The sequence below is a fragment of the Triturus cristatus genome, chromosome 4_2 (assembly GCF_964204655.1).
Source record: "Triturus cristatus chromosome 4_2, aTriCri1.1, whole genome shotgun sequence".
Classification (NCBI taxonomy): domain Eukaryota; kingdom Metazoa; phylum Chordata; class Amphibia; order Caudata; family Salamandridae; genus Triturus; species Triturus cristatus.
The window spans coordinates 374,113,274-374,128,338 of record NC_140586.1 but is presented as its reverse complement, the minus strand read 5'-3'; the positions used below and the strand labels follow the sequence as shown (position 1 = coordinate 374,128,338).

Here is a 15,065-nt window from a genome sequence, read left to right as displayed (position 1 = left end):
TGGCTGACATCTACAGCCTGCATTTGAGTAGATGAAATATGAAGAGAGGCTTCGCTGATTGTGACCTCGGCCTCTGCCTGAACTAAAGTTATGAAAAAAGATGACAACTCTGGGATGACCGCCAGTTATACTTGGTAGAGAACATTTGTCACAAATGAACATTTTTGATAAACTTGTGGTGGCTTCACTGCGAGTGATACAATTCCGGAGAAGAGCATCCATGGATGTTACAAATTAGTTTTGGACTTCCTATTTCCTTATTTTGAATTTTGTGATATCCGAGAGCGGAGATTTTTCTAATGTTGCAAGCTGACATCCTTTCCTGCTCTGCTCAACGGATGTTTTAGAGTTTGTTTGTAACTTTTAGTATGTCAATTTTAGTATAAATATTACTAGACTAGAGAGGGTCTGTGGCCACTTCTTCCTGAACTTATGCTCAGAAGACCGATGCTGACAGCTCGAGAGACTTTAATTATTTGCTGAGAGACCTGTCCTGACTTAGAGAACGACATTTAGCCAGAATAGGTAAATATGAGAATAATGATTTCGCAATTAAATTGGCTTTCATATGAATTCATTTAGATAAATAATTCTTGTTTGAATCACAGTGTCGGGTGGTTATTTCTTTGTCATGTTATTGAGATCTCAAATGTGTTTAAATTGTTTAAATCAAGACTCAAGATAATTCAATTAGGTTGCATTGACCTCAAATTAGGTGCAGATTGATTAAAGAGTTCTTTCTTATATTCAGTGTGGATAGAGTAATAGAATGAATGTTGGTGTAATGGGCCCCACCAGAGTATGATGAGTGTATGTGCGCATGACTGTGAAATCACTCTATCCGTGGAAGTAGGGAGAATTTATAAGCTCTGATCTGCAGCAGCATCACCCAGCACCACCCATTCTTCAGTCCACTCTCCTTTCTGTCAGACAGCCACGGATTCCCCTATTGTCAAGCATTGTCTTAGGTAACACACTAAGTGACAGAGCTCGATCAGGAGACGTGCATCTTGGCCAGGCCTAGCTTTGCCCATCTCTTCAATGCTTTTACAGCGATGGGATTTTTTCAATTGCCTTTGACCTACATGCTGGGCACCCTGTGTTATGGACGCCCCTGTAGTTCTATGTAGAATATGCCATAAAATGTGCTGTGGCTCTTTAGAAATTTGTCACAAATGTAAAAAGAAGTCGTCCTGTGTCTAACACTGGAGTCAAGCAATGACAACGGCCTGATTTAGGGAGCAGTAATGCAAATTCAACTAGCTCGTGACAGATGCAGTAAATGTTCCTTCAACAGGATTACCATTGGCGGAATTACTACCACCATTTTGTACCAGGTTTTACAGCATGCACTGAGAAACATTGGATTTTAGTTTACAGCAAACGTCGAAATTAGGCTCTCTGCCCTTATTAAAAACATAAAACAAACTGTTAATTCGAGTACAGAAAAAAACAAATTAAAGTATTTTTTTATTTCCTATTAGGACTAGCTCCTTAGGCTAGTGAATACTAGTGCTTACAGATGAGCACAGTATATGGGAAGGAACAGCTTCAGTTCTGCAGCAATAAAGTTTAGGCCACCTTGAATTTATTTCCTACCATTTTACAACACTGCAATCATTTATTGTGATTCAAGAAAAAAAATGCAAGCTTTTTTCAACATATTGGCATTTTACCAACTGATAATATAGCTGAAATACAATACCTGTATGGGAAGTACAACAAGTGCAACACAGATCATAATCACAACCAAAAGCTTGGATGGCCAGATCTTCGGTGTGACATCACCAAATCCCACAGTAGAAAATGTCACTATGCAGAAGTAGAGCGAATCAAACAGCGTCAGCTTATTGCCTGCTCTTTCCAAATGTTGAATTCCACATATGCTACCAAGAAAGGAAAAGAAAATACCAATAAGGCTGTGTACTAATTACTGAGATACTTTATATTGTGCAATTGTTATTCCAAGGAGAAGTATGCAAATTGTAACCAGTGATATCGGTGAATGAATTTACAAAATGATCACAAAGGGTGAACAACACAATAGCATTTGTGCTCACATGGGTGCTGTACATTCTGCTGATGGCTGACACACCAAGCATAGACTGCACTTGAAACCAAAATATTCTATCTTCAGTCTTTAAATATCAGAAAGCTGTGTCAGTATTTTGTTCCCCTTGGATTTGTTATGCTATTAACTAAAGAAAAAGAAAATCATAAGCTCCATAACATCATATTTCATTAGGCCTTCACTGTCCATCCCTGATGCTGCTGAAAATTTCACAATTTATGTATATAAACAAACACATCTGTAGACAGATATATAGATAGGTAGACGTCTGCCATGGAGACGTGCCCCTGGCCAGGCAGACTTTTAAATGCTTCATCAGGTAGGAAGACAGGGTATGGCCACATTCAGTCACAGAGGCAAGCAGAGATGTTAACAGCAATGTAGACCTAAAGCAAATGACACAGTTGGGCATGAAGTCCAGTTACAAAATAGCTAACAACGCAAGTACATAGATAGAAAGCACGTGAGAGCAGTGGTTTGATGCGTATACCAAAATAACATGTCCAAAATATCCAATACCAAAATATCATGAAACTAAGAATTGAGAAGTTAGTGTAGATTAATTGTACTTATTTGACACACATCCACTGTGACGATATAAATTACCTACTGGCAGTCGTCAGTAGGTAGTAATAGTTAGGACCATCCTTCCGTGAGAAAATCGTCTGTTGACTTGCCTATATCTTTGGCACTATTTGACAAAGCATTGAAAGTTTCGGGGTGATCAGTCAAGTGGGGGCCGAGAAAAAGGGGTGTCAAGAAAGTGTATTTCCCATTTAAATTCCCATTGGTCCATTGAACATGTCTACAGCCCGAACCGCTGAATGGAATTACACAAAATTTAGCAGAAAGCTTAGATTTGGTTATGCAGATTATGCTTTTTGTTATTTGGTGTAAATCCATTCAGTAGTTGTTGAGAAATTTAAGGGAATATAGTTAGTGATATCTGTGGCTGTAATGACTTCTCAGAAACATGTGGGAAATGCAGACCTCTGATTGGCTGACAACACTTGAACCAGGAAGTGTTGGCAGCCATCTTGGAACTCGGATTCAGCCGATTGCCTAAAAATGTAAAAAAAAAAAGAAAAGAAAAGAAAAGGGGGCAGGGTAGAAGTACCCTGACCACCAAGCCTTGGTCTTAAGCCCCCGGGACCCCGACATGGCTTAAAAGCATTTGACATAAAAAAATTGATGCAAATTCACAATATTTAAAAATTTGAGTGAAAAATGAAAAAACACAAGAAACAAATAACCCCCCAGATGGGCCAGGTCACTGGGGAATAGCACAAAAATAGGATGGGGGGACATAGGGGCCCTCCTCCTAGAGCTTATGAAAGCCCCTGGTACCACCATCTTCCCGGGGCATTGCTTTTTATGTATGTGGAATGGTGCCCATGCATACCACCACACCTCAGATACCTCCACCTTCCTGGGTCACTTCAAAATATGTATGTGGGCAGGCCTGCAGGGCCCACACTTGCCCCAGGTACCACCACCTTTCAAGGGCTAAACATATAAAATTAATACGGGCCCGCATGTTCCCTCTGCAGCCCCAGCGACCACCACCTCACTGGGGTATTTACAGATATTATGTGGCAGGCCCACTGGGCCCATCCGCACCCCGGGGCTAAACACATAAAATTCATGCGGGCGGACCCACGCCCCTGTGATTGCCACTTCCGCGTGGCTATATATATAAAATAAATGCAAACATAAAATTCCATTGGGAGGTAGCTGTTAGCTTAGAAAACATAACTCTGCTTTCTGCAAGCCAAAGCTTTCAAACAGCTCAGGTTTGCAGAAAGTGCAGCTTTCATCTGTTTCCCTGTGCGTAAGTATGCATGCAGGGAAACAGATGAAAACATTGCTCTGACAGACAGGGACTACCTTTCAGCAGCTCACTGTCTATCAGAGCAATGACAGCTCCCTCAGGAGGTAGTGAGCCAGCTGGGAACGCAGAGGCCTTGAAGCCCCCCCTGCAGTCCCATTGCACAGACTTGGCAGAGCCCCGGAGGATGGGGTCTCCAAGGCCGAAATCAGCCTGGGGAGGGGATCCTTGTGGCCTATACAAATCAAAATGATATTGGAGCAGAGAGAGACAAACAACAAGCAGAAAGATAAAAATAAACATCAGAAATTAGCTGAAAGAGGCAAAATAGAGATCAGAAACTTGCAGAAAGAGGCAAACAAGAGACAAGAAATAAGCAAAAAGAGGCAAAATAAAGGCCAGCAGTGATCAGAAAGAGGCAACATAGAGATCAGAAACTAGCAGAAACCTACAAAATAAAGGTCAGCAACGAGCTGAAAGAGGTAAGATAAAGGTGGGAAAGGAGCAGAAAGAGGCAGAATAAAGGTCAGCAATGAGCAGAAAGAGGCAAAATAAAGGTGAGAAACAAGCAAGAAAGAGGTGGAATAGATGTCAGAAGTGACCAAAAAGAGTCAAAATAAAGGTAGGGAACAAGCAGCAAGAGGGAGAATATAGGTCAGAAACAAACAGAAAGAGGCAGAATAAAGGTCCAAAATGAGCAGAAAGAGGAAGAATAGAGGTCAGAAACAAGCAGAAAAGGCAAAATAAAGATGAGAAAGAAGGAGAAGAGGCAGAATAAAGGTCAGAAATGAACAGAAAGAGGCAGAATAGAGGTCAAAAATTTGAAGCAAGAGGCAACATAAACGTCAGAAACTAGCATAGGAGGCAAAATAAAGGTCATAAACGAGCAGAAAGAGGCAAGGTAAGAGTCAGAAACTAGCAAAAAATGCAAAATAGACATCATAAACAAGCAGAAAAAGGCAAAATAATGATCAGAAATGAGCGGAAAGAGGCAAAACAGAGATCAGAAACGAGCACAAAAAGGAGCCAAAATAAAGGTAGAAAACTTGCAGAAAGAGGCAAAACAAAGGTCAAAAATGAGCAGAAAGAGGCAAAATAGAGGTCAGAAACGAGCAAGTAGAGGCAAAATAAAGGTTGGAAACATGCAGAAAATGCAAAATAAATGTCAGAAACGAGCAAAGAGAGGCAAAACATAAGCCAGAAATTAGAAGAAAAAGGAAAAATGAAGGTCAGAAACTAGCAGAAAGAGGCAAAATACAGGTCAGCAATGAGCAGAAAGAGGCAAAATAAAGGTCGGAAGCGATCAGAAAAAGACAGAAACCAAGCAGAACCCACTCAGGCACTCATGCACCCACTCACCGACAAACTCAGACAAGTACACATGACTCACTGACAGTCACACTCATGCACGCACCTACAGAATTGTTCATATTCTCTCTCACCCACTCACAGATCTACTCAGAGACTAAATCAATGAATCACTGACCCTCTCAGAGACTAACCCACCCATTCAGTGACTCATATACCCACTTACAGCACCATTCATGCTCTCTCACACCCACTTACAAACCTACTCAAACATTTATGCTCCCACTGAGACCCTCATGCACTCAATCACATACTCAGTGTCAAAGGTTAGTGGTTACAGTTAGGAAATAACATTTAAAAACTTTACAAATTCACAAAAGAACCAAGGTTACAGGGATTTTATAATTAGAAAATAACATAAAAAATCTTGTATAAATTAACTGAAAAAAACCAAAGGTTTCGGGGACATTATAGTTAGGAAATAGAATTAGAAAAACCTTGGAATACCATTGAAAAAAACAAAGGTTACAGGAATGTTATAGTTAGGCTCAGATTTCAGTCGAACAAAACCAGCTAATTCAGCAGTTATAGTTACTTGAGCTAACTATAACTTATGCCCCCGCAATGCACTGCTAATGACCTCACATATTATATCACTCATGACATATAACAGGGTATGTGGACTAGGCTCTCCTTTCAGTCCCCTTTCTCAAACGACGAGTGTGCATAGTAGAGAGTGGGGAAGGACTGTCCTCTCCTTTCAGACCTCCCCCTAAAATAATGGGTGTGCATAGTAGGCTGCAGGGAAGGGACTGGCCCCTCCTTTCAGACTCCTCTGTTAGATGACGGGTCTGCATAACAGGGTGTGGGAAGGAACAGGCCTCTCCTTTCAGACCTCTCTCTCAGATGATGGGTATGCCTAATAGGGTGTCAGGAGGGACTGGCCTCTCTACTGCGACCTGGCTCTGTAATGATGGGTGTGCATAATAGGGTGTGACGAGGGACTGGGCTCGCCTTTCAGACCTCTCTCTCAGATGATGGGTGTGCAGAAGTTTGGTGTAGGGAGGGACTGACTTCTACTTTCATGCCTCTATCTCAGATGTTGGTTGTGCATAGCAGAGTGTAAAAAGAGCCTTAACTCCACTCAAAACTCCTCCCAAGCACATAGTCATAAATAGTAGACTCTGATAAACACTATGTCCAGTAAGACTCCTGTAATAAGTGTGCATGCCTGAGTGTATTCAAACATCACCTACTCCTTCCAACTTTTCACGATCCCACACGAGTTTCGCAAGATCATAATTGTAATTTTTTTTAAATAATGGATCTTCTACTCATTACAGTATTTATCTTTTGAACACTTCTTCTCAAAAACAAGGACACAATATGTATTTCTACTAGTGGAGTGTATTGGGATCTCATCTACTCCTTTTTTCTATCCACAATCCCACAAGAGCCCCTGTAAGACAGGAAAAAAATCATTATCTGAACAATATGAATTTATTTTCTTCACAGTAGTTATCCTTAGACATTTCTCTAAATCTAGGGAGGCAGCATTCCTTTCTGCTCTCCCTTGTAAAGCTTTTTTACTTCTCTGACACAACACCTCAATTTTTTCACAGTAATTGGGGCCATTTCATTTCTTTAATTCCAACAGCCAGCCAATCAGTGTGCTCGTGGGACTTGGGGGACCTCTCGCTCCCATGAGTGTGTGAAAGCTCACGAGGTAAAACATGCCTTTTGACCAATAACAGGCCTCCCTTTTTTAATTCTCGCTCTTGCGGTCACAGGACTCTTGTGAGCCCAACTATCAAAATATACAATTATTTTAGACCCATAATATCTCAAAAACCTCCAAACGGATTTACACCAAATCACAAAAAGCACAATCTGCAAAGAAAGATCTAGCTTCCTGCCGAAATTTGTACAATTCTGTAAAGCAGTTTTTGTTGTAGCCCGTCTTAAAGAACTCATAGGGTTTCGTGTTTTGAAACACTTCTTTTTTCTCAGCCCCCCACTTGACAGATCACCCTGAAACTTTCACAGAAGGAGCTGAAACGGCTTAACCTTTTTTTTTGTAATGTTTTGTGAAGATTAGTCTAAGGGGCCAAAGTTATTAGCAAACCAAAAAATACTTCCTCTATGCAAAAGAAGACTTAACTATAACTGCCTAGTGCCATTCGCCACTAGGCTATATATATATACTGAAATTATCCTTGAAACTAAGACGCACTCACTTGCAGGTGAACTTTTAAAAAGCTCGTTAATGTTCAAGGCAGGAAACCGGCATTCGCACTGAGATTCTTCACATGACTGACGCGTTTCGGACCCTCACCGTCCTTGTTCACAGGCTCCAGTAAAGCTTTGCACAGGCACTTCAGAGGCACCCTTATGCCTGCATACTGATTACTATAAATCACGCCCTCCAGTGGGACTCGCAGGTGAGTGGATTCAACTTACATGCTGGAACATGTAGTGCCACCATTACTTTTTAACTTTCAGTAGTGTGAGCAGTTTGAAAAATTAATCATACATTGTTCTCAGCCCCCCACTGGGCCCTCCAGTGCGGCGCCAGATTTCTGATTTCATGTTCCTGCAAATTCCTCTTCCACATAAGAACAGTTCAAATCAGGGGCCCCATATTCCATTTTATTGGTGGTGCAGTCCTCACGGCAGGATGCCGCAGTATATACCTCAAAATTACCCTTGAAACAAAGATGCACTCACTTTCAGGGAAACTTTAAAAAAGCTCTTTAATGTTCAAGGCAGGAAACTAGCATTCACACTGAGATTCTTCACATGCCTGACGTGTTTCGGACCCTCATGGTCCTTGTTCACAGGCTCCAGTAAAGTTTTGCACAGGTACTTCAAAGGCACTCTTATGTCTGCATGCTGATTTCTATAAGTCACGCCCTCACAGGGTAGTGGATTCATCTTGCATGCTAAAGCATGTATTGCCTCCATTACTTTTTATCTTTCAGTAGGTGTGCGCAGTTTTACTAATTAATTATACAGTGTTCTCAGCCCTCCAGTGGGCCTCTCAGTGCGGTGCCAGACTTCAAATTTCATGTTCCTGCAAAATAGATTTATACATATATATAAATTGACTGAAAAAACCATAGGTTTCAGGGGTGTTATAATTAGCTGGATATTTCCCTCGTACAAAACCCTAGAAATTCCCCTGTTATAGTTAGTTCAGATAACTATAACTCGCGCCCCCGCAATGCACTGCTGATGACGTCAAATATTACATCACTCATGACATGGTCAGTGACATCACTGATGACATCTCAAATGACATCACTGATGACATCACTGATGACATCATCCATTGAGTGTGTGTTTCTGAACAGTTTTATTATGCTTAATATATATAGGGAAAGGCCTGTTGAAAAATAAGTGGGTGTACAAGTGTGTGAATGGATTATTTTCTAGGTGCGTAACTGAGTCTATAAGTGAGTCATTAAATGTATCTTACTGCAGACTAGTGACTAAACTGTGTGAATGTCTGTATGTGTCTGTGTGTTGGTGTATAAGTGGCTGCATGGTTTTGTGAATAGCTATATGAGTGTCTATATGGGTTATTGATTGGTTGTCTGAGTATCTGTATGGGTGCCTAAGTGTTTGTGTGGGTAGGGTGTGTGTGACTCTGCGACTAGATGTGTGAGTGGGTGAGTCAGTGGGTGCATGTTTTTAAGAGTGCATCTGTGATGGACTGTATGGTTGGGTGAGTGTATGTATGGGTGTGTTAGTGATTGAATGTATATCTCAGTTGTACATGTGTCAGTAACTACATATGTGAAACGCAGTGTATATGTGTGTAAGAGTATATAACTATCTATATGTGAGAGTGTGTGATTTTGGGAGTGGCTGTATGCGCCATAGTGCAAGGATATATGTGTCATGTGCTGTTTGTTTTTCAGCAGGAAGACACAGAGTTTGTTAGTATTTTTATGAGTAAGTGAACTTGAGTGTTTTTAACTGTATAGGTGAGTACATTTTACTGTGATTAATTATTTGCATGACTGACTAGATGTGTCAGTACCTCAATGGATGATTGGCGGTGTGTGAGTGTCTATATAGGTGTATAAATGCACAGAGTGACTGTAAGTATGAGCGACTGTACAGGTGAGTGAGTGGAGATGTATGTAGACCTAAAAGTCAATGAGTGGGTGAGTAGTTATTGGGTTATCAAAATGGCCGTCTGAAATTTTGAGTCGGTGTATCAAAGGTTATATTAGGGTGTGAGAAGATGCACTAATTTATCACATGGATGATGTCATCAGTGATGTCATTTGAGATGTCATCAGTGATGTCATCAGTGATGTCACTGACCATGTCATGAGTGATGTAATAACTGACGTCATCAGCAGTGCATTGCGGGGGCGCGAGTTATAGTTAGCTGAACTAACTATAACAGGGGAATTTCTAGGGTTTTGTACGAGGGAAATGTCCAACTAACTATAACACCCCTGAAACCTATGGTTTTTTCAGTGAATTTCAAAGGTTTTTTAAATGCCAATTCCTAACTATAACGTGCATGAAACCTATGGTTTTTTCAGAGAATTTCAAAGGTTTTTTAAATGCTAATTCATATCTATAACTTATCTCTGAAGATATCATGAAAAGCATTCTTTTTTAAAAGTAGGGTGCACATTAGTTTTGTGGAAAAGCATCTTTGTGATTGGTTAAGAAAAAGCAGTTTCAACGTGGAGTACATATCATAGGATAAAATTTGCTCAGCTCAACCACACCTGCTGCTTGCATTTGGAAGGCACTGTTTGAACTTAAAACAATCGTCAACTTTTAACCTGCACGTATCGTTAAATGTTCAAGAAAATGTTACAAAGAAATATCATAAAGTTTTAAAAAATGGATAAACTTTTAACCTGCACGTATTGTAGAATGTTCTAGAAAGTGTTTTGATAGAATACGTTGCACTTCTGACTTCTATGTGTTGTTGAATATTAAAAAAAACGGTTCATATGGAAAATTAAAAAGAAACCAATAGAGAAGTTTTGAAACCTAAAAGAATCAAGGAACTATTCTAATTTATTCTTTACATGTATTTATGTGTGCAGCAACAAAATTATAGACACAGCAGCACTAGGAAGAGGAAGAAGCAGGGAGTGGGGGGAGGGGGGGAGATGGGCAGAATGGCACAGATGCACAATTAAGTACAACACACATATAGACTAACAATGGCCAAAATAAAACACACCAACAAGGAGCACAAGTTACACAACCTGCCAACATCACACCACTGAACGAGCATAGAAGTGAAAACCACGCTGCATTCATACAGGATGTGTACAAAGGCCAGTCGTTGGTGTTGTGGGATGTCTGCGACCGTGGTCATCATGGATGAGATGCCCAGCATATGGCACATGGTCAAGTTCACTGTGTGTTATGTTGCCAAACGGCTGCTCCTCCCTCCCACGAGCCCCCACACTTTTGTACGGTGAGCTATTGCATCTCGTGCACTCGTACGGCACGCCATTGTAATGCCTATTTGCGCATGTCCTGCTACATTCCAACTACAACATCACAGTGCCGTTTGGAGGTGGTGCATGCCACTTTGCAACATCGACTGCTGCGGCTCTTGTAACAGGCCACACCAGAACACAGAGACACACTTACCGCACTTCCTGTACACGGACATGTCCGAGACACCCCGTTCCCCTTGCCGGATAGGCACACCCCTGCACTGACCTGTGAACAACAGACCAGCACACGCCAGTTGTGCATTCAGGAGGATGCGTACGTAGTTACACATCCATGCTCACTGCCAACGCTGAGGTGACAGCACACTGCGATGCTGCAGGGCTCATGCCTATCATGCTAAGATAATGACCAGAGGGACACACTTACTAAGATGTGGGTTTGGGGGGCATTGGCGGTCCTGGAGTTGTTGAGATGAGTCTTCTGGCCCTCATGGGTATCCCTGTATCATGCTCATTGACTCTATGGCCCCTGTGGGTGTTCTGGTGTGGCTCTTGGCTGTGTTCCCTTTCATGGTGCAGGTAGTTGTCCTGCTTAACACCAGCAGAAAGCAGGTGTAAAATCCCTGGTGCTAACGTGTCTTATCGCCGGAATTTGTTTCGCATTGCAATTGGTGTGAAAGTTGTGATGTGATTTTTTTCGTGTGCACAACAATATACGAACTGAGCAGTGTATCTCGTCAAGATCCAGCACCTGACACACTATTCCCAATCAATATAAATACAATGAGATTTCTTAATAGATTTTGTGTGTACAGTGTAAGTGCAGCCAATACCTCAGTGCAATACAATACAGGATTTTAGTATTTAGAATAAATCGCAAAGGTGCACCTCGTGTCTTTTTGCATGGGAACGGCTACTCTCCATTTCATTATCAGCACTTTAACGGAAGTAAAGTTGAGATAAATCTAACACACTATTCAGAAGTTGGTGCAAACTGCAGATATCACCAGTATTCCAGCGATAGGTGCCCCAAAATTTAACACCATGGTGGACTCCATCAAATAACAGTAATAAGAACAAGAAAGAGTCACACAGCAGTTAAGAGAACAACCAAAAACATTATTAATTGTTTTCAAACTTTATTTTTTATAATAATAAATATATAAACGATAAACTATTTTCAAACTTTATTTTTTTATTAACATAAATATAAACAATAAACTAATAAACAAAATGTAACAACAATAATACAAAACAACAAGGCGGAACACTCCTGTGGGAACCACGGATGTCGACGACAGACCTGGAAAATCAGAAAGATTGTTAAAAAAAAAAAAACATGGTATTCTCAACAAAATACCACAAGAAACAAATCACTGATATATAAAATGTATACAGCTAACAAAATGTTATAAGTTTAACTTACAAAAACTGTAAATGTTGCTGCTTTAAAATATTTACCGAATCTGAGGAAAATTTTTTGCAGAAGGCACCACGCCCACAACGTTTTTCTTCCGTGGTGAAGAAATTTTTAACTTTTTCCAAGGGGCAAACAAAGACCAATGCCACCTTCTTCATTCGCAAGATTTGCCAAAGAGTTCTGTTACGAGGGGATCCTAACAAAAAATACTTGGGCAGCACAGCAAGTATGATGAAACACCTAAGGACCCTTCATCCAAACAATCTTGCACGAGAAGAGTGCAAACAGATGAGAAACACTCCTGTTCTGTATCTGTAAAAAAGAATCACAAATAAATGTATATTAATAACTTTCAAATTTATACTATTCCATTACTGTACAAACACATTTTAAATAAAAACTGACTAAGAAACTATAGCCCTGAACCACAAGTGTGACGATCGTTGAAACACTACATGCATAGTGCATACTACTTTGAAGCAGTTCATGCCCTAAAGTCTACCTCACTAAAAGACTACATGCTAACTAACTAAATGATTACAGTACTATAAGGAGACACACTGGGTGAGTGAAAGGGTGTTTGCTAGAAGAGTATGAATACTAACTAGGGAATTGAAGGTGTGAAACACAACTGTGTAGGTGATTAGAGGACTGCATCCATACTGCATAGGCATTTAAAGCAGTCCATGTGCTAAGGCCTGGCTCACTGCATGACTACTTGGGTATTGACTGAATGGTTAGAGTACAGCAAGGAGAGTGCCTAGGTGAATTTATAAGTGCTTGGTACTGAATGGGTCACTAGAGGAGTGCAAAGGCAGTCACAAGTGCTGGACTGTATGGATACTGACTAGGAAATTGAAAGTGCGAAAGACAAGTGTCTAGGTGGTTAGAAGACTGCATGCATAGTGCATAGGGGTTTGAAGCAGTTCATGTGCTAAGACCTGGCTCAGTATATGAATACTTAGGCACTGACTGAATGATTAGAGTACTGCAAAGATAGTATCTTGGTGAATGTATAAGTGTTTGGGTTTTAGCACAGTGAATGGATTAGTAAATGGTGCTGAATGGGTCACTAGAGGACTGCAAAGGGAGTGACAGGGTATTTCCTGGAAGTGTATGGATACTGACTAGGGAATTGAAGGTGAGAAAGACAATTGTGTAGGTGGTTAGAGGACTGCATGCATAGTGGATAAGGGTTTGAAGCAGCCCATATACTAAGGCCTGGGTCACTGGATGAGTACTTGGGTACTGACTGAATGATTAGAGTACTGCAAGGAGAGTGCCTGGGTGAATTTATTAGGGTTTGGCGCAGTGAATGGATTAGTACATGATGCTGAATGGGTCACTAGAGGAGTGCAAATGGAGTGACAGGGTGTTTGCTGGAAGTGAACGGATACTGACTGGGGAATTGAAGGTGTGAAAGACAAGTGTGTAGGTGCTTAGAGGACTGCATGCATAGTGGATAGGGGTTTGAAGAAGTCCATGTGGTAAGACCTGGCTCAGTGCATGAATACTTTGGCAGTGACTGAATCATTAGAGTACTGGAAAGAGAGTGTCTTGGTGAATTTATAAGTGTTTGGGTTTTGGCACAGTGAATGGATTAGTACATGCTGTTGAATGGGTCTCTAGAGGACTGCAAAGGAAGTGACAGGATGTTTCCTGGAAGTGTATGGATACTGACTAGGGAATTGAAGGTGTAAAAGACAAGTGTATAGTATGTTAGAACACTACATGCATACTGCATAGACATTTGAAGCAGTCTATTTGGTACTTAGAAACTGACTAAATAATCAGACTACTTTTAGGACAGTGCTTAGGTAAAACTTTTAAATTTTCAGTTCTGCCACAGTGAACAGAATAGTACATGGTACTGCACCTTAGTGTCAAACCCTGACCCATTTTATCAATGCATAAGCAAAGAGTAGCTTCTAATGCTACTAAAACTTGACAACATGAGAGGTTTTAAATTAGTTATCTGTCAGCAAATACACGATGTTACCGAATGCTTCTCTCACAGTGGTTCTCAAATGCACACAGACTCATAGTGTAATTCTAGACAACAACCACTATACCTAGGAGTTTACCAAAAATCATTCACTACTGTGGAAGTGGTAAGCGAACTGCACACAATCTTCATATTTCAGGACTGCACTTTTATGTCAAAGCCTGACTCATATAATCAAAGCATAAGCAAAGACTGGCTTCTAATGCTACTAAAACTTCACAACATGACAGGTTTTACAACAGTTATCTGTCAGTAAATACACGATGTTACCAAATGCTTCTCTCACAATCCTTACCCAAATGCACACAGACTCACAGTGTGATTTTAGACAATCAACACTATCCTAGGACTTTACCAAAACTCATTCACTACTGTGGAAGGGGTAAGGGGACTGCACACAATCTACATATTTAAGTACAGCACATCAGTGTCAAAGCATGACTCATTTAATCAACATATAAGCAAAGACTGGATTCTAATGCTATTAAAACTTCACAACATGACAGATTTTAAAACAGTTATCTGTCAGCAAATACATGATGTTACCAAATGATTCTCTCACACTGATCTCAAATACACACTAACTCACAGTGTGATTCTAGACAAGCACCACTATCCCTATGAGTTTACCAAAACTCATTCACTACAGTGCAAGTGGTAAGGGAACTTCACACAATCTACATATTTCACGACTGCAATTTACTGTCAATGCCTGACTCATTTAATGAAAGCATAAGCCATAACTGTCTTCTAATGCAACTAAAACTTGACAACCTGACTGGTTTTAAAACAGTTATCTGTCAGCAAATACACAATGTTGCCAAATGCTTCTCTCACAGTGGTTCCCAAATGCACACATACTCACTGTGTGATTCTAGACAAACAACACTATCCCTTGAACTATACCAAAATATATTTCTTCATCTAGAAGTAGTACTACATTTTAGTATAGAAACATAACATAACTCATTTCACAAATTCATAAACAC

General features: G+C 40.5%; 1 protein-coding gene across 1 annotated transcript in view; it reads right to left on the bottom strand.

The window, feature by feature from the left end:
• Window positions 1–15,065, bottom strand: part of LOC146833914 (potassium channel subfamily T member 2) — a 1,568,236-nt gene that overhangs the window by 594,511 nt on the left and 958,660 nt on the right. Inside the window, exon 10 of the mRNA XM_085599924.1 lies at window positions 1,706–1,886. Within this exon, the coding sequence (XP_085456050.1) occupies window positions 1,706–1,886 (181 nt within the window). The remainder of the gene's footprint in view (window positions 1–1,705; window positions 1,887–15,065) is intronic.